Source organism: Vicugna pacos, chromosome 17 (genome assembly GCF_048564905.1).
Source record: "Vicugna pacos chromosome 17, VicPac4, whole genome shotgun sequence".
Lineage (NCBI taxonomy): Eukaryota > Metazoa > Chordata > Mammalia > Artiodactyla > Camelidae > Vicugna > Vicugna pacos.
The window spans coordinates 52847015-52871368 of NC_133003.1; the positions used below are offsets into that span (position 1 = coordinate 52847015).

General features: G+C 47.8%; 1 protein-coding gene across 1 annotated transcript; it reads left to right on the forward strand.

The window, feature by feature from the left end:
- Nucleotides 1-89: 89 nt before the first annotated feature.
- Nucleotides 90-8445, forward strand: CHCHD4 (coiled-coil-helix-coiled-coil-helix domain containing 4). The gene is made up of 3 exons (XM_072941938.1): nt 90-328; nt 6533-6631; nt 7389-8445. Exons 1-3 carry the CDS (start codon nt 307-309, stop codon nt 7682-7684), a joined length of 417 nt encoding a protein of 138 aa, XP_072798039.1. The 5' UTR covers nt 90-306; the 3' UTR covers nt 7685-8445.
- Nucleotides 8446-24354: the final 15909 nt, after the last annotated feature.

Below are 24354 nucleotides of genomic sequence, written 5' to 3' on the forward strand. Positions count from 1 at the left end.
TCCGGAGTCAGGCGCTCTCTCCGAAAGTTGCCTCCCATCGGTACCTCACTGATGCGCCTGCGCAGCAAGCCATTCTGGGAAATGTAGTTCCTGCTGCCTCGGGAGGTGCCGAGCGGCGCGCGGCCTGCTGGGAAATGTAGTTCCCGGCTGAGAAGGCCGGGCTGGGACCGCTGAGGCAGGCGCGCGGCGGGCAGGCCTGGAGGGGGCGGGTCCGCGCGGGCCTCCTAGCCGCCCGCCCGGTCGGGAGAGGTCACCGCGGGAGGCCGCCGCCGCGATCGCCGCGAGGTCGGAGCGCCGGGCTGCACCATGGCCTACTGCCGGCAGGAAGGTAGGGCGGCGGGCTGCGCGGAGGCGGCCTACGAGGGCCTGCAGGGGGCCCGCGGTCTGTGCAGCCCCCCGTACCCTCCCCCCACTGCCGGCGGGAGGACCCGCCTCGGGACCCCCGAGACGGGGCCGCCACCCCCGCGTTGCCGGTAGGAAAGTCGAGGCCCGGGGAGGAGCGCGGCTGTCCAAGGTCACCGTGAGGCTCGAACCCGGACCTCAGAGGGACCAGCACGTCGGGGAGCTCGTAAACCAGGCCTGGGGCCAGGGAGATGCGAGCGCGTGGCCCCGGCTCGTAACGGGGAATTTACTGATTTTAATTATTACTGCGGCGCCTACCCCACACCACGTGTTCCGGTTCGCGCCGCCTTGCACTCTCCTGGAAAGTCGCCCCTCGCTTGGCGCTGTGCTGGGGTGGGAGTTCCGCCCGCGGGGACGGCCCAGGCCCTGCTCTGGGAGCTGGTGTGGCCTGTCCCTCCCATCTCGCCTAAGTCAGCCCTTGTTCGTCTCTGGAGAGTAAACCGAGACACACAGGTGAATTGGCTAAAGCCACGCTGCAGGCAAGTGTAGAGCTGGGGTTGGAGCCCCGCAGTCTGATTCCAGAGCTGCCCAGGTGCCACTGGTACCCAGTGGATTCCAGGGAGCCCTTGGCTGGGAAGACAGCCCCGCAGAAAAGAAAACAAAGTTGGGTTCCACCCACCGTCTCCCTCTCTCTTGTTACCTTTCCCGAAGGCCTCGGAAGGCTCCAGGCTGAGGCCCCGGGGCCTTGGCACACACCACCATTAACCCACACCAAGCTGCCACCCAACCCCTCCAGGCCCCAGAGTCCAGTCTTGTAAAATGGGAAGCTGGTCTTCATTTACTCAGCAGACACTCCTGAAGCACCTTCTCTGTGCCAGGTGTCGGGGATGGTGTTCACCTGGGTCTGTAAAGCTCCAGAGAGAGTTGGAACCCATCCAGAGATTCCTTATAGTCCAGCCCCCTCGGTTAATTCAGGGAATCTGAAGCCCAGAGAAGGAGATGACCTCCTGAATGGCCATGCTTCAGTTAGGAGAACAGCTCAACCTAAAATGCTCTGAGCCATCCCCCCAGTATCCCGTTCTCCGGGAACCCTCCTTCCCTGGGTCAGGAAGCCCTCATGTTCACTGACATCTCCACTGATACTGAACTCTGCCAGGAGCAGAAGTCCTCTGGCCTCCGCACTGGGCTAGACAGCAGGGCTTTTGTTTGTAATTTCTTTCTTCATTTAGCAAATGTTTTGGAGCCTCTGGGTCTAATGAGGCTGTGACATAAATACAGCCCTCCTTGTCCTTGAAGATTTGTAGGACTCACAGGTTCTCTGGGAAGCAGAGGCACATGTTTATCCACCACCAAACCGTAGATCCTCATCTTTTCCTGGGTCAAAGATATGTCTCCGTTTGGGGAGGAGAAATGAAAGCACTCACTTTTCGGTCCCTAGTTTTTATCCATGTCACTGCCCCCAGGCTACCAATTTCTTGCCTTTCTGCCCACCGATTCTTTATGCTTCCCGTGGGTCTTTGAGAAAGGATCCCAAACTCCTTCCCCTATAAGGGCTTATGTGATGGAGCCTCTGCCTCACAGGCCTCGTGGGGCCCAGCTGGTCTCTGACCTCCGCTCACTGCGTAGCCACGCCAGCCTCCTTGGTTCCCTTGGCCTGGCACACCTTTCCTCCAGCTCTTCCCCTGGCTGCTCCTCAGCCTTTAGGATTCAGCTCACATGTCACCTCAGAGAGGTCTGTCCTGGCCCTTGGTGTCTTTCACATCCTAAACTCTGAAATTACCTGCTTGATTTTTATCATGTGACTCCCTGTCTTCCTGCACCAAGCTCAGAGCGTGAGATGGGCCACTCCCCTGGCACCGAGCACCTTTATCCTACCCGCTGTTCTGAGCCTGTGCACGCTGACTTCAGGGCCCCGCCCACCCAGCCTGCAGTTGAAAGGCCTTAGCTTGGCGTCCAAGGTGTTCCCCAGGGTGGACTTGGGCCGCACTGTTCCTGTCTTTTGTTCCTCCTTTTCTAATGCTGAGCCTGCTCTCTCCTGTTCAGTCAACCAACATTTATTGAGTACCTGTGATGTGCCAGCCCCTAAGCACACGGCGGGGGCGCAGGTGGAAGCAGGGGCACCCCTTCTGGGTTGGATGTGCTGAGAATTCTGATGTAAAGACCCACACATGTTCTGGGGGAAGTGAGACCATCCATCCACAGGGTTTTTCTCTTACCTACGTCATGGTGGTAACCGCTCTGTCTTCTCGCCCTCTGCTGGGGCTGGGATCTTCATAGCCCGATCCAGAGTTCACGTTCTCCACTTTTCAGTAAACACTGCTTACCCACTCTGTCTTGGGTGCTGTTCTAGACTCTGGGGATATTGCTTTGAGTGAAACAGACAGAAATCCTTGCCCCCAAGAGGCTGACATTTCAGTGGGGGAGACAGGTGGTAAATATGTTAGGTGAAAAATAGCACCTTGGAGACAAAGCAGGTTCAGGGTGATGGGGAGCGATGAAGGAAGATGGCATCTGGGCAGGAGGTATGAAGTCAGGTGAGAGGGGCTGAGAGGGTATCTGAGGGATTGTGTGCCTGGAGGACAGGGCAGCCTGTGCAAAGACCCGGAGGTCGTTGTGTGCACAGCACAGTCAAGTAAAAGCAAGGGGATGCTGGGATGGAGGGAGCCAGCAGTGGGAGATGGGGTCATGGAAGTGAGGGATGCAGGTCTTTCCCGACGTGCTTGAAGGCAGAGTCAACCAGATTGGATGGTGGATGGGTGAGAGAAAGACAGGCATTCAGGATGGCTGCTCAGAGTAAAACCCCAGAACGGGGGTGTCTTGGTGTCTAACTGCTCAGTCAGTCCATCTACCCTCAGCCCCACCCTGAAGCCCTGCTTTCAGAGGGTCCTGGGGCCTCCGACCCCCAGTCCTTCTGGGGGTCCAGGTGGGCCCCGCTCGTGTCCTAGCTGACTCCCCTCCCGCGGCTCTTTGGGGCAGCTTTCTCCAGTCATTGAAGCAAGAGCACTGCTCCGTCAGTTTCCCACTTCCGACACTTACTGACATCTCCAGCCTCTGAGTATCTCTCGTGGGCGATTTTATATTTGTCATTTGATGCCATTTAAAAAGTTACTGTGTTTTGTGTGGACTTTCAGGTGAGAACAGAAACTTACTTCATCTCCTTTGTTTGAGTCTCTTGATCCTTGCCCTGAGCGTGGAGCCACGGAGGCTGAGCTGGTGGGTCCACAGTTGTGTGTGGACCCCAGTCCCAGGACTCTGGGATGGCGATGGCACCGGGAGCCCGACCTCCCAGAGCCTGCCTACACCGCAGGCCCGGGGCGGGGCTTGTGTTCTCCCGACAGATGGTTTTGAGTCCTTGCTATTACTTGTCCATTCAGCAAACACGAGCACCATCTGGGTACCAGGGTCGGGGATGCAAAGATGAGTCCCTGCCCAGAAAGCACAGCCAAGTCACTGAGGAGACCTTATTTTCCCATTGCTGTGATACAAATGTGTCCCCTAAAATCCATGTGCTGAAACCCTAACCCCAAGAGTGAATGGTAGTAGGTGGGGCCCTTGAGAGGTGCTTAAGTCAGGGGGGTGGAGCCCTCAAAATGGGATTCATTCCAGGCTTTTTAAAAAGGTTGATTCTCCTATAGGTGAGTCCAGCATCAAGGAATCACAGCTTCCTGAATTTGAGAAAAATATTCTTGTATTCATTTTTAAATTCTTCTTGTATTACTTTTATGTAAATATCTAAGAAACCTGCTGTCAGGTATTTTTGTTTTGTTTCTTTTTGTTTTAAACTTGCTCTTAGGTATGAACAGTAGGCTGTGGTCTGCACTGACTCTAAAACCAGACAGATGAATGGGCTGAATTCCAACATGCTTCAGTTTGCCACATTAATTCCATCTGGTAGAGGATGCTGGACTGAACACTGAATTGCCCCTTGCGTGGAGAACATGCTTCTGGGCCAGCGGAGGGGTCCCTTCAGGTCACTGTCTCCGTGCCCCGTGTGACGGCCACAGGCGTTCAGGACCCATCTCTGACCGAGGCACCCCCGCTGGGTGACTGGGAAGCCGCGGCCCTCGCTGGCTAGCAGTGGGGTCCTGCCCCGCCCCTTCCTCCTGCCGCCAGTGGTGGTCACTCAGCCCTGATCTGGGGCTCTGAGAGGGCATCTGGTGGTCATCCACATCTTTCTGCATATGCTCACATCAACTTTTTTAGGTCATCTTGGAAGTGAAAACCAGCATTTTATATTTTGTTTCTCTAGAGAAATTCCTGAGAAGTGTAACGAGACTTCCAATCTGGCTGGCTGGCCCGCTTGTCGGCACTGCCATGTGGTTCCCGGCCTGGTTGTGCATCAGTCACCCGGGAACCCGTCCGCGGCGTGGACGTGCAGAGAGCTTGATTCTGCTTCTGTTGGGCGAGGCCGGGCCTCTGCCTCACACGCCCCACGGGTGCCTCCTGTACCCAGCCAGGCCTGGACCCCTGGCCTCTGGGCTGGGAACCGGCCTCCTCATTGGGCCGAGCCTGGCTGGGTAAACAAAACTCAGAGCTGAGTTGAGAAGTCTGTGTCAGCTTATTTATTCTGCTCAGCATTCAGCACTTCTGCAGACTGCTTTCCCAGGTGCTGAATGCTGGCTGGAATTACCTAGGTCTTCGGGCTCCTGAGCTGGCCCTGGCCGCCTTGTCTGAGATGGTGCTGGGCTGGCAGTCTGGTGCTGGGGCCCGCAATCGTCACTGTCACCCGCACATGTGGGGAGGGGAGAGCACCCAGGTGCCTTCTCTCTGTCCCCTTGGCTGGTGTGTCTCTCTGGTCTTTGCTGTCACCCTGCGCTTTCCCCGAGCCTCTTCCTTAAATGCTCCAGCCCAGTGTGGACCCAAACCTTAGCATCCGCCCCTGTGACCAGAATTCCTAGATAGAAAGGGCAAACAGAGAAGTGTGGGCCAATCCAACAAACGTGGAGCTCTGGGAGACGTTTCTGCAGGCCGCTCGGCCCCCACCAGGCCACTGACAAGGGCCCTGTCCTTGGACAGTGCCTGAGGAGCCTGCTGAAGCGAGGTGCTGCCGTGGTCCCCGAGTCCCGGGCCAGCGCGGGTGGGCACCAGGGCAGCTGAATTTGTCCCTGCCCTTCCCCCGCTGGGCACCTGGGGGCTGGGAAGGAAGCTCCATCGTTCTCGCAGCACACGGTCCTTAGAGTCCAGGCTTCCTGGCGCCGGGACTGGGTCAGGATCTGTTGTCCGAGACATTTACTCGTGCCCGAGCACGTGGGTGCCCAGGACAGCGCTCTTGTCACTCCTGTTGCGGGTGGGGGGCGGGGCGGTGCTGGGGCCATGTGGCCGTGTACAAGGATCTCCATGGCGTGGCCGTGGGAGACAGAGCTGGGTTCAAATTTGGGCTCTGTGTGCTCGAGTTGGTCATCCCCGGAGCCTCAGACCCATGGCGGGAAATGGGGCTCCTGCAGCCTCCTGGCGGGAGTGGCAGGATGGCAGGAATGGGCCAGCCCCGTCCGCCGGGACTGTGTGGGCAGCTGAAGGGCATGGGTTTTAGGGAGGCGAGTCAGGTGAGTGTTGTCAGCTGCAGGGTGTCGGGGGAGAGCCAGTGGCCCAACAGGTAAAGTGTTGGCCTCGCTGTTTCCAGCTGGTTGACTTTATTTTTGTTTGTTTGTTGCTTTATTATATATTATTTCATCTTTCTTTTTTTTAATTGAAACGTAGTCAGTTTACAATGTTGCATTGCTTTTTGGTGTACAACGTAGTTGTACTTATATATATTCCTTTTCATATTCTCTTTTCATCATAGGCCATTACGAGGTATTGAATACAGCTCCCTGTGCTGTCCAGGAGGGCCTGCTGTCTCTCTGGTTTACATACAGCAGTGTGTCTGCAAGTCCCAACTCCCAGTTTATCCCTCCATTCCCCTCTTCCCCCTGGTGACTGTACGTTAGTTTTCTCCGTCTGAGAGTCTGTTTCTGTTTTGTAAATAAGTTCTTTTGTGTCATTTTTTTAGATTCCACATATAAGTGATACCGTATGATATTTGTCTTTCTCTGTTTGACATACTTCACTCAGTGTGACCATCTCCAGGTCCATCCAGGAGGCCTCCTCATGTGAGATGCACCTTCAGATGGGGCTTCCGTGGCTGCGTGGGTTCAGGGCTGACTCACAGCTCCTGGGTGAAACATTTCTCCCTCTGCTCTCCAAACACTAGGGAAGGATCGAATCATATTTGTGACCAAAGAAGACCATGAAACTCCAAGCAGCGCGGAGCTGGTGGCCGATGACCCCAACGACCCATACGAGGAGCACGGTGAGTGCCGCCCCGGGAGGAGCCCGCTGTCCTGGTCAAGGCTGGGTTTCTGGGACGGCGAGCGCGTCTCCCTCAGGTGTGAGGGCTGTGGGCTCTCCAGGCCTTGCTCCCGCACACTTCCCTGGCCCTCAGACCCGAACTTAGGAGCTCCTCCCTTCATCTGCCTCTTTTTCTTCTAAGTATTTGCACTGACAAGCGGGTCGGGTGCTGCCTCGTGACCACGTTCTGGGGGAGTGTCAGTGGATTCCGGCAGTTTCTGGTACAGGTGACAGGCCCCCTGCCAAGTGCAGCTCCAGGCTGAACGCTGCCACGTGCCCAGACTCTTGGCAGGCAGGCCCGTAAGAGGCGCACCTGACTCCGAGGGGTGAGCTCCCTGCAGACACCTTGCGTGGAAAGCTCCCTCGAGAGAGAGGGGCCGCTTTCCAGTGGCAGGACTCAGCCCCCTGCTCAGCGCGCAGCTCCTGGAGCGCGGGCACGGCCTTGGCACTGGGAGGCGGCCAGAACCCAGACCAGTGCTGCGCGTGGAGGAAGTCACCGCCGGTGACTTCTCCGCACCTGAGCCGGGGATGCGGGTTTGTGCCGGGCTTGAGCCCAACGCAGAGGGAGAGGCAGGCCCACGGGCGAGTCCTGCCGGGCCGCAGCGGTGGGGCTGCCGTTTCTGCGCCTCCTGACGGCCTGTGAGGACGGCACTGGGTGTTGCTTCTTCTGAAGTGTAGACAGCATCTCTCATGTTCCCCTGCCCGTCTTCCTGCTCCAGGGCTGATCCTGCCCAGCGGGGACATCAACTGGAACTGCCCGTGCCTGGGGGGCATGGCCAGCGGCCCCTGCGGGGAGCAGTTCAAGTCGGCCTTCTCCTGCTTCCACTACAGCACGGAGGACGTGAAGGGCTCGGACTGTGTGGACCAGTTCCGAGCCATGCAGGAGTGCATGCAGAAATACCCAGACCTCTACCCGCAGGAGGAGGAGGATGAGGAGGAGAAGCCGGCGGCTCCTGCGGAGGAAGCAGCCGCCACTGAGGCCACCGCGACCAAAGAAGAGGAGAGGTCTAGCTAATGAAGGCCCGAGGCTCGGGGTGCCAGCCCTCCTTCCGAGGGACATGAACCTCTTGCGAAATGCCTTCCAGTCACTGTCCAAGAAAGTGTCTCTCCCGCTGCTGTTCCGTGCACTGTGATGTACAAAGTAACTTATTGTGATGATCAGGGTCTTGGCCCCTTGACGTGTACACTGAAAAGATGGGCTTGTATGTGTGTGTGTCTCACATGAACCCCTTTGGAATTCTCTTCTTAGATTATCCTGAATTTTGCCACTGAAATAATGTGCTGAATAATCTCAGCAACCAAAAATTATCTGGCAGTGTCTCTTGTGAGTGAGCTGATTTATTCAGACATTGTATCCCTTTTAGTAGATTTTTCTACCCCGTTGTGAGGTGAAATAGAAACAAAACATTTTCCTTTAAAAGTGCTGGAGTGGGGCCGCCCCTGCTGGAAGAGGCCGGAGGACCACACGCTGGTGTCTAAGGAAGCACTGTGCTTCGTTTCTGACAGGTCGTGGCTTCCAGTTTGGCCTTGAGCTCCAGGTTTTCTAGTTTGGAAAGCAGAGCTCTGGTCCCTCTGCGCAAACCCCTGTGTAAGTGAAGAAAGGCTGGTTTTTGCTGTTCTTGTTATTCTGAAAGCCCTGGTTTGGGGCCTGCGTGCACCCTGGCTCTGTCTCGGCCTGTTCAGAGGCAATGTTCCTGAGAGGTGGGACCTAATTATTACCGAAGTAGCAGCCCAGAGAGGAAATGGTGTCAAAAGAAAAAGATGATTTTTACTTGATTTTGAATGTGTTCTTTGTTTTTACTAATTAAAATTTTTGTTTGATATAAGGAAATATAAATTATGAAAAATTCAATTGAAATTCTTCTTTGAAGATACTGATAGATCAGTGTGAGTCTTAAAATTGTCCGTGTTGCAATCTTAGGAAGCAAACAGATGCCTTCGCCCAGACATCGCTGTCAGTGTTACCGGGTTGTATCTGTTAGGAGTGGGTCGCAGCGCACGCTCAAGAGGGGGACACCGAGGCTAGAGCACCGGAGGCCCCTTCCACACCGAGAGTGAGGTGTCGGCCCCCCGGAGCCCGAAGGCACAGCTCAGTGTGAGGAGGGAGAGCACTTTTTCAAAGCTTGCCTGGAGGCAGAAAACCATGATGCACAGAGGAGCCCTGGGACTTCTTTGAGCCGCATGCAGAGCCCTGCATGTTTAACAAACATACTTTTGCAGAAAACGTTTTGATTAAGGTGTCACTGGTCTGTGACTGTGTCCTGGATTCCCTTCATTCGATGCACCCAGGGAACCTCTGCAGTCTGGGTCCCAGGGACACAGGAAAGCGACCCGTCTGGCCCCTGCCTGTGGGACGCTACGGTCCAGCCAGGGCTCAGTACTCACTAGAAAGTGGGAGGAACAGTGGGGGTATGTGCACAATGGCACTGGGGTCTCAGGGCAGACCGTCTTCTTCCAGCCGTGGCCGCCCTCAGAGCGGAGATCTCTAAACTGTCCTTGCCCCAGTCCTTTTGGTGAGACAAAAGACTCCATTCTTTCCCACTTTTGAGGATAAGAAAGTGCCACTGCATGAGTGGCGGAGGTGGGTACAGACTGTGCTTCAACACCAGGGGGCTGACTGGTTCATGGGGCAGGGGGAGTTATTTATTTATTTATTTACATAATGGAGGCGCTGGGGATGGAACCCCGGACCTCATGCGTGCTAAGCACGTGCTCCACCACTGAGCTCTACCCTCCCCTCAGATGATTCATTTCTAAACTGCCAAGTATCTTTATAAGCTAAAAACCCTTTGTATATCTGAACCACTGTGCTGTACACCAGAAGCACAGGATTGTAAATCAGCTCTACTTCAATTAAAAACAACAACAACCTTCAACAGGCTCAAGAGGTAAAGAGAGACGCCCGGGTGACCTCACACAGCAGACGGCAGCTTGAGTGTCACACTGACTTGGAAGTGCCGGCTGCCCGGTATTTGGTGTCTGGTTATTCTGTGATGCAGGCAAGTGTGGTGTCTCAGCCAGGTGCCTCGGTCCTCAGTAAGTTCTGGGCCTGCACAGATTTTAACTTAACAGTAACATTTCAGTCACCCATAACGTCTCAGCTCAAGAAACTGGGCCAGATGTAAAAACAAGGTTCCTCACTCACCTGGAAGAAACAAAGAGAAGTCATGCGTGTCTGGACAGTTTCACAGGTAACGTTCAGGATCCCCTGGGGGCCCGGAGTGTGCTTTGGAAAACGCCTGTCGTCCGTGTGGTAAGTAGACGGACTTCTCCTTTGTTCACCTGAAAAGTGGAGGAACAGGACTCAGTTCATCAAATTAGGGTGTGAAGAAAAAGAGTCAGGGCAGCTATGAGCTGTCCAGAACGGTTCTGCCTTCCCAAACCGAAACCCTGTTCCCATTAAACACCATCCCCACCCCCTCCCCGTGTCTGATTCTGACTCCTCCAGGGGCTCCCGTGCATGGGAGTATGCGCTGCGTGTCTTCCTCTCACTGGCTTATCTCGCGTGGTACAGCGTCCTCAAGGTCCATCCGTGTTGTCACGTGGATGTGGGTAATTTCCGCCTTTGGCTACTGTGAATGGTGCTGCTGTGGACGTGGCTGCATGCTTTCCAATCTCTTTTTAAACACATTTATCTGTCTCCAATATTAAAGTTTTTTAAATGTGGCCCAGTAACATGCTAGACAGCCAATGTTCTGCAACCAGTTTTTGTCATTCAGTGTTATTTGTGAAGTTTGTGTAGTGCGAGGTCATTTTGAATATCATATGGCATTCTTCCAACATGATGTAAGTTTTATCTTGTTACTTTTTAGATTGTTGTCTATTATTCGTTTATTTTTCCTACTGATGGCTTTAGGCACTTTCTACGCCTCCTGATGCTGGAGGAGCACCCTAGCATAGGCCCTCTGCACAGATCCTCAGCTGTAGAATGTGCGCATTTCTATGTTATTTGATTTCCTTCATTTCCCTCTGAAGTTGCTCTGCCAATTAATACTCCTCCGCCAACAGTAAATGAGAATGTTTTGTTTACCCCTGTTCTTGCCAACCCTTATTATAGTCAGAGCTTAATATTTTGTTTGTTTGTTTTGGTGGAGGGAGGTAATTAGGTTCACTTATTTATTTATTTTGGGGGGAGGCACCGGGGATTGAACCCAGGAGCTTGTGTGTGCCAAGTATGCACTCCACCACTTGAGGTACACTCTCCCCCTCAGAGCTTAATGTTTGTTGCAAATGGCATAAAGCTTAAACAAAATTCCCACCCTCTGACTCCTGGACTGGATCTGTACCACCTCGGATTTTCTAACTACATCGGAGCTCTCAGGCACCTGCCTAAGACCCCTTGCTAGCCTGGAGACCCGCGGTCTAAGTGACTGCAGAAAGGAAACTGATGACGCAGGGAGAAGCACTACAAAAAACCTCCATCGAAGATGAGTTTGCCAGCGTCAAAACTAAGGCAATCATCAGGTGAAATGCAACAGAGTAGCCTCAAATTCCTCTCTAAATAAATATGTCAAGTAGATAAAGGAAGCAGTAATGTACACAAAAGTAAGAAATTTGGTAATAGATTCATAACAAAGCACGAGCAATGAAAGGAAAAAAATAAATAAACTGGACTTCATCAAAATTTAAAACTTTTGTGCATCAATGGATATCAGGTGAAAGGCAATCTACAAAATGGAAGAAAATCTTTGCAAACCATATACCTGATAAGGGTGTAGTATTCAGAATACATGAAGAACTCTTACAACACCTCAACTGAAAAACAGACAAAGGTCTTGAATAGATTATTTCTAAGAACAACTATTAGATATTGAAAATAAATTGGGCAACTTCAGAGTAAGTCTAATACAAACCCAAAACAGAGTAGAGCAAAATAATTGGGAGAAACATCCAGAGGCAATTGCTGAGAATTGCTCAGAAAGGAAGACAGACTTTGTCCTCAGGTAGAAGTTGTGTGCAAGGAGAGAAGCCACAGATAAAGTCAAGGACAGCTTCCCACTAAAATCTGGGACAAGACAAGGCTGCCCACTATCACCACTTCTATTCGACATAGTCTTGGAAGGCCTAGCCACAGCAATTAGGCAAGAGAGAGAAATAAAAGGGATCCAAATTGGAAAAGAAGAGGTAAAAGTGTCACTATATGCCGATGATATGTTACAATACATAGAAAACCCTAAAAGGTCCACACAAAAACTACTAGAACTGATTGAAGAATTCAGCAAGGTAACAGGTTACAAGATTAACATTCAAAGATCAGTTGCATTTCTTTACACTAATGATGCATCAACAGAAAAGGAAAGTAAAGAAACAATCCCCTTTAAAATAGCACCCAAAGTAATAAAATACCTAGGAATAAATCTAACCAAGGTGGTGAAAGAATTATACACAGAAAACTATAAACCGTTGATGAAGGAAATTAAAGAAGAATTTAAAAAATGGAAAGATATCCCATGCTCCTGGATTGGAAGAATCAATATTGTTAAAATGGTCACACTGCCCAAGGCAATCTACAGATTTAATGTAATCCCTATCCAATTACCAGGACATATTTCACAGAACTAGAACAAATCATAATAAAATTTATATGGAACCACAAAAGACCTAGAATTGCCAAAGAATTACTGAAAAAAAAGAAAGAGGCTGGAGAACTCTCCCAGACTTCAGACAATACTATAGAGCTACAGTCATCAAGACAGCATGGTATTGGTACAAAAACAGACATATGGACCAATGGAACAGAATAGAGAGCCCAGAAATGAACCCACAAACTTTTGGTCAACTAATCTTCGACAAAGGAGGCAAGAATATACAATGGAATAAAGACAGTCTCTTCAGAAAATGGTTCTGGGAAGACTGAACAGTAGCATGTAAATCAATGAAGCTAGAAGACTCCCTTACACCATATACAAAAATAAACTCAAAATGGATCAAAGACTTAAGCATAAGACAAGATACAATAAACCTCCTAGAAGAAAATATAAGCAAAACATTATCTGACATACATCTCAAAAATGTTCTCCTAGGGCAGTCAACCCAAGCAATAGAAATAAAAGCAAGAATAAACAAATGGGACCTATTAAACTTATAAGCTTCTGCACAGCAAAGGAAACCACAAGTAAAACAAAAAGACAACCTACGGAATGGGAGAAAATTTTTACAAATGAAACCAACAAAGGCTTGATCTCCAAAATATATAAGCAGCTCATACAACTTAATAAGAAAAAATAAACCAACCCAATCTAAAAATGGGCAAAAAAACCTAAACAAGCAATTCTCCAAGAAATACAAATGATCAATAGGCACATGAAAAAATGCTCAATATCACTAATTATCAGAGAAATGCAAATCAAAACGATGATGAGGTATCACCTCACACCAGTCAGAATGGCCATCATTCAAAAGTCCACAAATGACAAATGCTGGAGAGGCTGTGGAGAAAGGGGAACCCTCCTACACTGCTGGTGGGAATGTGGTTTGGTGCAGCCACTGTGGAAAACAGTATGGAGATTCCTCAAAAGACTAGGAATAGACTTACCATATGACCCAGGAATCCCACTCCTGGGCATATATCCAGAAGGAACCCTGCTTCAAAATGACACCTGCACCCCAATGTTCATAGCAGCACTATTTACAATAGCCAAGACATGGAAACAGCCTAAATGTCCATCAACAGGTGACTGGATAAAGAAGTTTTGTGGTATATTTATACAATGGAATACTACTCAGCCATAAAACCCAACAACATAACACCATTTGCAGCAACATGGATGCTCCTGGAGAATGTCATTCTAAGTGAAGTAAGCCAGAAAGAGAAGGAAAAATACCATATGAGATCGCTTATATGTGGAATCTAAAGAAAACAAACAAACAAAAAAACAAAACCAAAAAAAAGCATAAATACAGAACAGAAATAGACTCACAGAATACAGACTTGTGGTTGCCGGGGGGGGGGGGGATGGTGGGAAGAGATAGACTGGGATTTCAAAATTGTAGAATAGATAGACAAGATTATACTGTATAGCACAGGGAAATATATACAAGATCTTATGGTAGCTCACAGAGAAAGGAATGTGACAATGAATATATATATGTTCATGTATAACTGAAAATTTGTGCTCTACACTGGAATTTGACACAACATTGTAAAATGACTATAACTCAATAAAAAATGTTTAAAAAAATAAAGTCAAGGATAAGAAATATCCTTAGTTACCAGGGAAAGAAACTTTGCTGAAAACGAGTTAACAGTAAAAGAAAGAGAAAGAAAGAAAGAAAGAAAGAAAGAAAGAAAGAAAGAAAGAAAGAAAGAAAGAAAGAAAGAAAGAAAGAAAGAAAGAAAGAAAGAAAGAAAGAAAGAAAGAAAGAAAGAAAGAAAAGAAAGAAAGAAAAGAAAGAAAGAAAGAAAGAAAGAAAGAAAGAAAGAAAGAAAGAAAGAAAGAAAGAAAGAAAGAAAGAAAGAAAGAAAGAAAAAGAGAGAGAGAGACAGTGGATCTCTCATCAGCAAATGAGACTGCAGAAAACAGACTGAGACTACCTTCAAAAGGCAGAGGGGTCATTGTATTTGGGAGCTCGCAATAGAATCTACATACAATTAAACCGAGGGGTGGAGGTTGGGAAACCCAAGAGTATTTGCAAATATACAAACAACGAAATCTTACCACTTCAGAGCCTCATTGAAAATTTAAAAACAAAAAAATTCTAAAGGAAAAATGTTCACAAGGATACAAATTCACGCGGTCGGAAACAGCTTCTCATCCCGCGGTCCGCCCACCACTCGGCTGCAGTTTGGGGTCGGTGGCAGGTGCAGCGCCAGCCAGCAGCGGTGCTCAGAGTCACGCGGCCCCTCCAGGCTCTCGGCCGCCAGGACGAGGTGTGTGGGGATCTGACAGGCTTCTAGCCATCACATCACCGTTTTCGGTCTCCATGATCATTATTTTAACCAGAACAACTCCACGTACTAACATGACTTCCTCGGATTCGGCGTTCCTTTCTGCTAATCACTCCTGCTCCAAGGGAAGCACTGTGCGCGTCTCCCCTCCGCCTCGCGGTGGCGCTCGCACCACACCTTCCCCGGGAGCCTGCAGCCCCTGCGCTCGCCTCCGGCGCACACGCCAACCTGGGCTGTGAAATCCCCAACGGGGAGCTTTGGCTTACTTTTCCAGCCCCCACACACACCCCGCAAGCTCCTCGGAGAAGCTGCTGGTTTGCCTTTGGATCCGCAGCACCTGGACCAACTGTTCACTAAAGCCGGTTGATGTAAAAACTGGCCACAAGAATCTTCGGTTGAACAATCCCAACAGGACCATCCATGCTTGTGTTGTCTTTGTGGACGGCAGAATCATGGGGGACTTCACAGTCTGCACCGCGATCCACAGAGCCTCTGTCTAAACCCAGAGTCCACCCCTCACTAGCTGGGAGCACTCTGGTCTCAGTTAGCCTCCTGAGAAGGGGGATAACATGACCTCCAGCATCGTACGTGTGGAGGAATGCCGAGGTAAATACTCGCAAGACTTTTAGAAAATGCCTGACACGTGGCACGCTGCAGAAGTGTTTTTATTGATTACTTTTCACCACCTAACTTTGGCTAGAGAGTGAGCAGCGTGCACTGGGGATTTCTTAGCCAAGAGAGGAAAGGTCAGGCTTCCACCTTCGGACGCCCACAGTAGTCTAGCTTCTTTGATTTTCCAGTTTCCCCAGGAGGTAGCTCTGGGTGTTTCCCACATTCACAACCCGTTCCAGGGAAACAGGGAGACACCTGACAGGGACTCCTTCTCAATTATCCGGAAGAGGTGCCGCGTGTCACCATCCGGCTTTCTCTCAGACCTGTGGATTAGAGAGAGCGCCTCCACCGCGTCAATGCTGCCGGCGTTCCTCACCTGCAGCGTCTCCCACAGGAGCCCACTCGCGCCCGAGAGACCCTGTGCCGGTCAGGAGGAGGACCCCACGCCCTCGTCTCCCTCCATTAAAATCTTTAACATGTATCCAGAGATCTGGACTACAGGTTAAGAATCACGCCCAAGGGGCACCGACTGAATTCGCGCATTTCACTCAATCTCTTGAACGTAATGTAATGTGTGTGTGAAAGGTTTTGGATCCTTATCATCCCGTGAAAGTGCTCGTTCTTCCCCCTAGAACCTCTGTGTGAAGTCAGAATGATGAAATAAAGGATTCTAAGTATCTATTAGAGCTCCACCTTTGTCAGTACACTCCTCATTTCCAAGGGACGCCAGAGATACCGAGAGCCCGTGTCCTTGATGTGATGCTCACGGACCCACCGTCAACACTGCTAAGAGGGACACAGACATCGGGCACAGCTGAGACCGAGTGTCCCTTCTGTGGGAAAAACGAATGCCACGTGCCCGAGAAGGATGCTTCTGTTTGTAGCAAGTGTGATGCTTTTGTCTGCCAAACTCTTTTAGGGAATGTATCTTTATATTTTAAAAAGCCACGAGACATCTTTGGGTTAAACAAATAAAGCTGAATGCAGGTAACACTCGTCCTTGCTTCTGGGAAGTTTACTACCCGGAGGCATTTACATGTGTTTTGTGAAGAAGCAGGAACATGGAAATGGTACTGCGGAGTTGGGAGGTGGGAAACGGGGAGCTGTATGGTAAAGACAGTGCTAAATATAGCTGGAGACCCAAACGTCCGTGTGAGGACGTTCTTATAGCAAAGAACAGGTGGGACTTTTATCAAACAACTGGCCAGTCCTTCTGCCTCTCAGCAGACAGCAGAAGGGAACAGGTCACCCACACATTCTATAACAAGTGAATGAAGCAGTCTGTTTCCAGGAAAACCGAGTACTTAAAGACCTATCATCCGGGTGCTGGTGACAGGGCCAAATTCAACCGATCACGCTCTGCTCGCAGCTGCAGCTGCCCACACATCACCGAGAGGGCGAGGGGGTGCTCCAACACGAATAGGGAGGGCCGGACGTCCCCTCGGTCACGGGGCCACCATCTGAAGGGCATTCCTTGTAAAGGGTCCACTCACGCCCTGAGAGACACTCAGCGCCCAGGAGCCCAGCCTTCAGGGCTCCTTCAACCCATCATCCAGGCTCCTGGATGTTTGAGACCAGGAAGGGAAGTCTCCGTGACGATGACACCCTTACAGTGACACCCCCCCCCCTTACCTGGGGTTTTGCTTTCTGCTGTTTTACTTACTACCCCCATCAACTTCAGTCCAAAACTATTAAATGACAAATTCCAGAAATAAACAACTCATTGGTAAGCTTTAAAGTGTGTACTGCTCCCAGCAGCGTGATAGAAGCTTGCGCCGTCCCGCGCCCTCTTGCCTGGAATGTGAATCATCCCTGTGTCCAGCACGTCCGTGCTGGGGAGCTGCCGGCGTCACTCAGTCTCCGCTATCAGATCCCATGCAGTGCTGTGTTCAAAGAACCCTCACTCCACTGAACGACGGCCCCGAGGTGCAAGAGCAGTGATGCTGGCAAATCAGATGCTCTCACCGTGTCTAGTTTATAAATTCAGCTTCATCATAGGTATGTATGTGTATGCAGAGTTCAGTACTACCCTCCAAGTAAGAGGGAGAACACGCATAACTTACTATATATACATACATACATATATATATGCACCAAATTTGAAATCTGTGATAATTCAATGACTGGATTAAAACTCTCCTTGGCAAATATCCTGAGAAGAAAGTTCTCAATGAGAGCATCATCACTGGCAATGTGGGGGGAAGGAGCAGTGAGAAGTCCTCTAGAAGATAAAATATTATTGATCAAGAGATCCAATAGGCTTCTCTAAATTATTATGAACTTCCCTTGTTTATCGCATAATATTCAGTGAAGCTACAACAAAGAAACTTCTTAGCTCTTGAGGCTTTAATAAATTTAATATAACAAAAGATTTTTTTAAAATATCTGGAATTAAATCCTATTTCCTCTCCTCCACGATTATGAGTTAGTAAAGAATAACTCTAAAGTTAACAGGCTGGCTGAGAGAAGATGGTGATTCCAGGTCTATGTCAGATTTCAAGGGAAAAAATTACCCTGTGTGAGGAGATGCCAACCGTAGTCAGTCAGATAAACGGGGCCCTGTGGTTATCTGTAACAACATCCCTCTGCCAAGCCATGAAAAACACCGTGTTTTACTTTATCAGAAATTTAAACTTGTTCTACTGTTTTAGTGTCTCCTTCCATCCTAGAATGTTTTAAAAAGCATAAAATGTACCTAAGTTTAAAAGAATACCTCTGTGATAGTGAGAAGGAAGACAGCCATGCTGAGATAAAGTAGCCACGAACATTTTACAGGAAAGCAATATCAGTTTCATGTAAATACATGCTAGACATTTTATTTGACCTGCTAAAAATCAGATTAATAGATTTTTTTAGTATTTCAGGTGTATCTCTGAGCTTGAGAATTACCCAAACAGGATACGAGAAAAGCTTTAAGTCACAGAAATGAACGTAAGCCTAGGAATTTCTGGATTTTAAAAATAATTTTACTTATGTGAGTCGTTATTCAAGAAGAGTCACTCATCTCAGATGAGAGTCACTAATAATAATGCTATGAAAGCTGAAATAAGTTCCACAGCACATCAGAGGTCAATACCTGTGTCCTGGGGATGATTCAGTGGAAGTCAGAATTTAGAGCCTCCTCCACTTCCGCTTCCACTCAGATTTTCCAGATCTGAAAAATCAAGAGACCCTTACCAGCTGGGTCTCTGCCGTGAATCAGCGCATTTGAGTTGAGGCTACCACCCCATGTCATTACATGGAAAGACGCCTTTAGCTCCGCCCTCCCTAGACCAATAATTTTGCTGTTGCATCTAAAGTCTGATAGTACCTGTCATGTCATCGGGAAAGAGAGAGTCCCCAAAGTAAAAGAAAAATACTTTTTTCATTCTCAGAAAATAGTAAACAAGCAACATCTGGATGAAAACTTTTTTGTGTGTGGTTCTCAATGTCCATGACAAACGAGCCTGGGCTGTTCCTCAGGTGCCCATCATGGAAAACTGTCCAAGTTTCCTCACATTGGCCCCAAGCTGATGGGGCTGGGTATAAAATACAGCAGTCTCAAAGCCATGCACCGCTGTATGTGAATGAAAACACATTTAAAAATGTATTTCTTTCCCAAGATTGTTTTGGAAATATTTGGTATATATATAATGAAATACTATTCAGCCATAAAAAGAATGAAATCCTGCCATTTGCAAAAACACAGATGGACCTTGAAGTAGTATTATGCTAAATAAGTCATAGAGAGAAAGACAAATACCGTATGATTTTGTCAGCTAACCAGGTTTGCCCGACACACAGCAAGTCAAAATGCTGAGACACTGAGGTTTGCAGCAAAGCAAGGGTCTATTTGCAAGACAGCCAGTGAGCAGAGCAAATGTCAAATCAACCTCCCCAAAGGGGAGGGGCTCGGGGTATTTATGGGATAAGGAATAAAGAATCAGGGCAGCCTGAGGTGTGGGGAGCAAGGGGAACGGTGATTGGAGAAAGGTGTGATCATCGTGGTTCTGCGCAGGTGTGACTACGCGGTAAGTCTCTGCACGCGCAGGAGGTCACTGAGCAGACACTCATGCAGGCGCGGTTGGAGGGTTGGTGGTCCCGTCTTAACCAGTCTTAACCAGCTCAGCTCGAACTAACTGCAGCTAGCTCCGAGCTCCTAGAAAACAACTCGGGCAAACGTGTACGTGCTTGGAGGACATGCCAAGTCTTAAAGCGACCTTGATTAGTTGAAGGCAGGTGAAATGGATTTAACCCATGGTTCCAACTTCACTCATATTTGGAATCTAAAAGACAAAACCAACAAGCAAAAGAAAACAAACTCACAGATACCGAGGACAGGTTAGTGGTTACAGAGGGGTGCAGACGGGTGAAACGTGTGAAGGGTCATGTGTCTGGGGACGGATGGCAGCCAGGCTTGTGGTGGCCACTTTGTAGTGCATATGAGGCTGAGCTGTAGCACTGCACACCTGACACTTCCATGTGTTTCTGAAATACATACTATGTCTATTTCTTAGTTCTGTCCACTGGAAATAGCTAAAAGCACCCCAACATCAGTGAGCAGAATCTCACAGCCAGGTTTTTTTTTCAATTTAGCAATTTTATTCTATTCACCAAAAGCTCTGTGTTAATTTGTCCAGATTTTGGTTTCCAAATTCCCTGGTTCTGAGCAAGAAATACACAGACTGGACTGGGACATTCTGTGCCAAAAAGAAAGACATCCAAACACTAATGGGATTGTCTCAAAAGGATGTAAAGATAGATTAAAGGGCCTGATCTGGGGAAATGTGAATATCCTAAGGAAAATGACTAGAATTTGTCGAATCAACATTGAATATATATTTTCTGAGGTCCATATTAAAATAATATCCACAAAAAGACATGAAAGAAAGGAAGTTAGTCATAATTACATGTGAATATTACATTTTTATATTTAAAATTAATAATTTTAATTATTTTAAAAGCTTTATATTTATATTTAAAATTAATACTTAAAGGGAACTATTAGATACTCATTTTACCTTTTCAGAGTGAAACGTGCTTCAGGATAACCAGTCATTGCTATCAAGGGAAAGCTGTTAAAAAACCAGTGCCATCTAGTGGCCACTTGGGAGTCCCTCATGAGAGAAGTACTTCAGCTTTGGGGCCAAAACGGGGCCAAAACGACTAGCTGAAATGTGTAGGGGAAACTGCAGAACCGGGGCACTCAGGCAGCAGAAGGCGCACGGCCAGCTGGCTGCAGACCGGCCCACCCAGCAGACCAACCCCAGCCCCGGGGCGCGGGCAGCCGCAGCTGGAGGCCTCCACGTGTGGTGTGACGCAGCCTCTGTGAAGCGTGCTTGCCGAAGGGGTTACCTTGACCCAGTGGAGGCTTTAGATCGAGCTTTAATTTATCTTCTTCCAGAAGATACAGGAGATTGATTATAGTGATTAGCTGATATATTTTCATTATTAAAGAGAAAAGCCATTATGGAAACCACAGCAGTCCACTCTGTTCTTTGAAATAATCTGACCAGCCACTGGAGATTCCAGCTTAGCCAAGGTCATGCAAGGTTTCGTTACCTGCCATAATGGAATGAAGCTAGAAATCAGTGAGAGAAGGGAAACTAGAAAACTAACACACGTGGAAATTAGGCACACTCCTAAAAAGCCAATGGGTCAAAGAAGAAATCACAAGGGATGTTGGAAAATACTTTGACGTGAATGAAAACGGAAGTCGAGAAGACAAAACTTGTGGGATGCACAGAAAGCAGAGAAATTTACAGCTTCAAAGCCTACATTTAAAGAAAGATAGATCTCAGATTAGTAACCTAACTTTATACAATAAGGAATTTGAAAGTAAGAGGAAACCAAACCCAAATCTCACAGAAGAAAGGAAATAATGAAGATTAGAGACAGACAAAATAGAGAAAAACCACTTTTGCTCTGTGAAAGATACTATTCAGAGGATGAAAAGACAAGCTGCTGAGTGGGAAACTGCATGTTCAATGAAAGACTAATATCTAGAACACATAACAAACTCTAAAAACTCAACAGCAAAAACAATTTAAAAATCTAAGTTGAAAATGGACAAAAGACATGAAAAGACCTACTGCTGAAGAGGATGTACAGATGGCAAATTAGCACATGCAAAGATGTTCAGCATCACTGGCTATTAGGGAAGTGCTAATTAAAACCACAACGAGATGGTATTACATATTTCTCACAGTGGCTAAACTAAAAACTAGCGACAATGCCAAATGCTGATAAGGATGTAGAAAAACGGAATCACTGTTCATTACTGGTGGAAATATAAAATATTACAGCCACTCTTGAAAATAATTTGGCAGTTTTAAAAGAAATTAAACATACAACTAAAAGACCACTATAGAACCAGAAATTGCACTCCTGGCTATTTATTCCAGTGTAATATAAAAATCGATCCACACAAAAATCTGTATGTAAGTATTTATAACACCTTTGTTTGCAATATTCCCAAACTGAAACAACCAAGATGTGATTTAAAAGGTGAATGGTGAAACAAACTGTGGTATGTTCACAGTTTGGAATACTACTCAGCAGTGAAAAGGGGTGAACAAACTGATACATGGAACAACTTGTATGAATCTCCAGAAAATTATGCTGAGTGGAGACAGCCAGTCTCAAAAGGTAACATACTGTATGATTCTCTTTATATAATGTTCTTGAAATGAGAAAATTTGAGAAATGGAGAACAGATAAGTGGTTCTCAAGGGGTAAGGAGTGCATGGGCCACAAGGTAAGTGTGATGATGGAAATGTTTTAAGTCTTGACTGTGTCAGCGGCAGTACACTGCTTGTGATGCTGTCCTGTAGTCTGCCTGATGTTACCCTGGGGGGATCTGGATAAAGGGTTCGTAGGGTCCTTCTTTACTATTTTTCACAACTGCATATAAACCCACAATTAACTCTCTTTTTTTTTTTAACTGTGGTATAATCGACCGATCTCTAATTCTTTGAATGGGCAGAAATTCTTGTCTCCTTTCTGGTTCCTTTCCTAATGAATTTAATAAAAACTGAAGTTGAGAGTTGCTCAGCATCAAAGTGAGAAACATTTTTTCTTTCATAGGCTGCTGACATTTGAAGCCTGAGGTTCCTCTGTTGCCAGAAATCCTTTTGGCCAGCCCCACACTGGGCCATCATGATGGGCTTGTTTCCCTGCAGGGCTCAGGGTCTGGATTTCTCAGCACCTCAGTCCCAGAATGCAAGACTCGCAGCTCGGTCAGAGACGGGTCCTCCGTCTCAGAAAGGGTCTGGGGGCATCAACACGCAGGGGAGACATGTTTATATCATATTTTGGGCCACATTAGGGATTCCTGAGAAACGAAACGAAGTCGGCTTTAACAGGATTTTGTAGTCTTCACCTGTGGCCGTAAGGGCTATTTTTATATGTTATTTAGCATGTAACCTGTGAGGCCAGAAATCATGGCCTACAAAACCAGTAACGCCTGGAAACCACACCTTCCACCTGAGAATCGACCCAGGGATGCAGGCGTCCGTCACACCCTGCAGAGAGAGGACACGCAGACCCGCTGTCAGCTGATGGGAGGCTTCGGGGATCTCACACCCCAGAGAGTGACGTTGTAAAGTCTGAAATGGGGTTGCACTGAGCTGATCTAAGGATCAAATGAGAGAACTTGGTGTTTTCCACGGAGACGTGCCCCTTCTGCCCCTCCGCACAGACGGAGCGAGGGAGCCAGTGGAAGAGCCTGGAGCTCAGCTCTTCCCAGATTGTTATTTTCCCAGAGAGAACAGAGTAAAGAGACAGGTGAACTGTTCCACTGGGGACGCTGTGGTTCTGTTGTCCCCAGGCGGAGCTTGTCACCTTCCTGCAGACGCTAAAATTACAGGCCTGCAGAGAGATGAGCTGATGACCTCCTTGCCTTAACACTGCGGGGGCTCTTCTCAGGGGCACAGACCACCGCCCGCCCGCCGGGTCAGGAGGCGCCCTTTACTCCGCACACTTAGCATCGTGTGCGGCCGGGTCCTCAGCAGGAAGGCGGTTGGGTCTAATTCCGAGGCTTTTGTATCCTCAGATTAGCCATTCAGATCTAACCTTGAAGGAGGTTAATCCTTCTCAGCTCAAAGGAGAGTTGTTTTCTAGAACGCAATGGGGATATTTTCTTAATATAGTCATCATCTAATTTGGCAACTCATAAAAATTAGGTGATTTTTATATGAAATAATTGATTTTAGGCTCACATTTATTTCTCTGAATAAAATGAAGTTCATTTACTTGCTGTATCTGTTCTTAAGGACATATTCTCATCTAGTCATGTTAGGCCTAAAGCTTCAGTAACTCATACCCCGACTCATATTCATCAGATTCATTTAATTCTAAGTTTTCATGAAATATGCTCAAGTCTGCTTGTTTCAACTTCGAAAAACAATTAGAATACTAACTTTAAAGTGCCTTCCAGTAGTTTGTGTAATTAAAAAATTAATACAAACTAGTAATTCATAATTGTTTACAAGGAAATGAGGTTTTTTTGTTCATAGCATCACCTTACAACGGAGTTTAACCTCACATTCCAAAAAATATCTAACAGTAATGAAGACTCTTCTCACCACAGCTTTAATTTCACAAGTTTCACATTAATGATGTCAGCACTTAAGCCGGTGCTCTAACAGGAAGTTTTACAAGGGGACAGTGATAACGAAGCTGCGCTTACATTAAAAACAACAAAACAAAGGGAGTGATTTTTCTGCCTGGCACGGAGGACGTAAGAGTATAATCTCATGGCATTTGGCAAGGAGACAGAATATTTGTGTCCATGTATTATCTTCTGTGTACTACTTCTTGTAAAACACCCTTTCCCCTTTTATTGGTAATAGATCTGCCGGGACCCATTTAGTGAGGGGGAGGATTTAGGACCAGGTGAACTGCCTGTGGCCCATGTGTAGGTTTTAGAATATGTTTCTCAGCCTGTATGTTATGCACTTACCGTGAACAGACAAATGTGAATTAATCATATTTTCTTGTTACTAAGAAACAAAGAATAGGATTGAAAAAAAAAAGTAAAAACTGTTTTGAAAGAAAGCTAGACTTTGCTCTTATTTCATTAGTGGGTTGACTGGCCAACAGATTCCCATCCGGGACTGTTGGGTTTCCCAGTGTGACAGTTTAGATTCCGGATGAAGAGCCTCCAGGGCTTCTGGTTTATATACTTCGGAAAAACACCTTTTGTT

What these genes read in the sequence shown, in the direction of transcription:
- CHCHD4 (XM_072941938.1), top strand. Translation starts at nt 307, where the DNA reads ATGGCCTACTGCCGGCAGGAAG. An exon ending in GGCCTACTGCCGGCAGGAAG is followed by an intron (nt 329 to 6,532) that starts GTAGGGCGGCGG and finishes TCCAAACACTAG; the next exon opens with GGAAGGATCGAATCATATTT. An exon ending in CGACCCATACGAGGAGCACG is followed by an intron (nt 6,632 to 7,388) that starts GTGAGTGCCGCC and finishes TTCCTGCTCCAG; the next exon opens with GGCTGATCCTGCCCAGCGGG.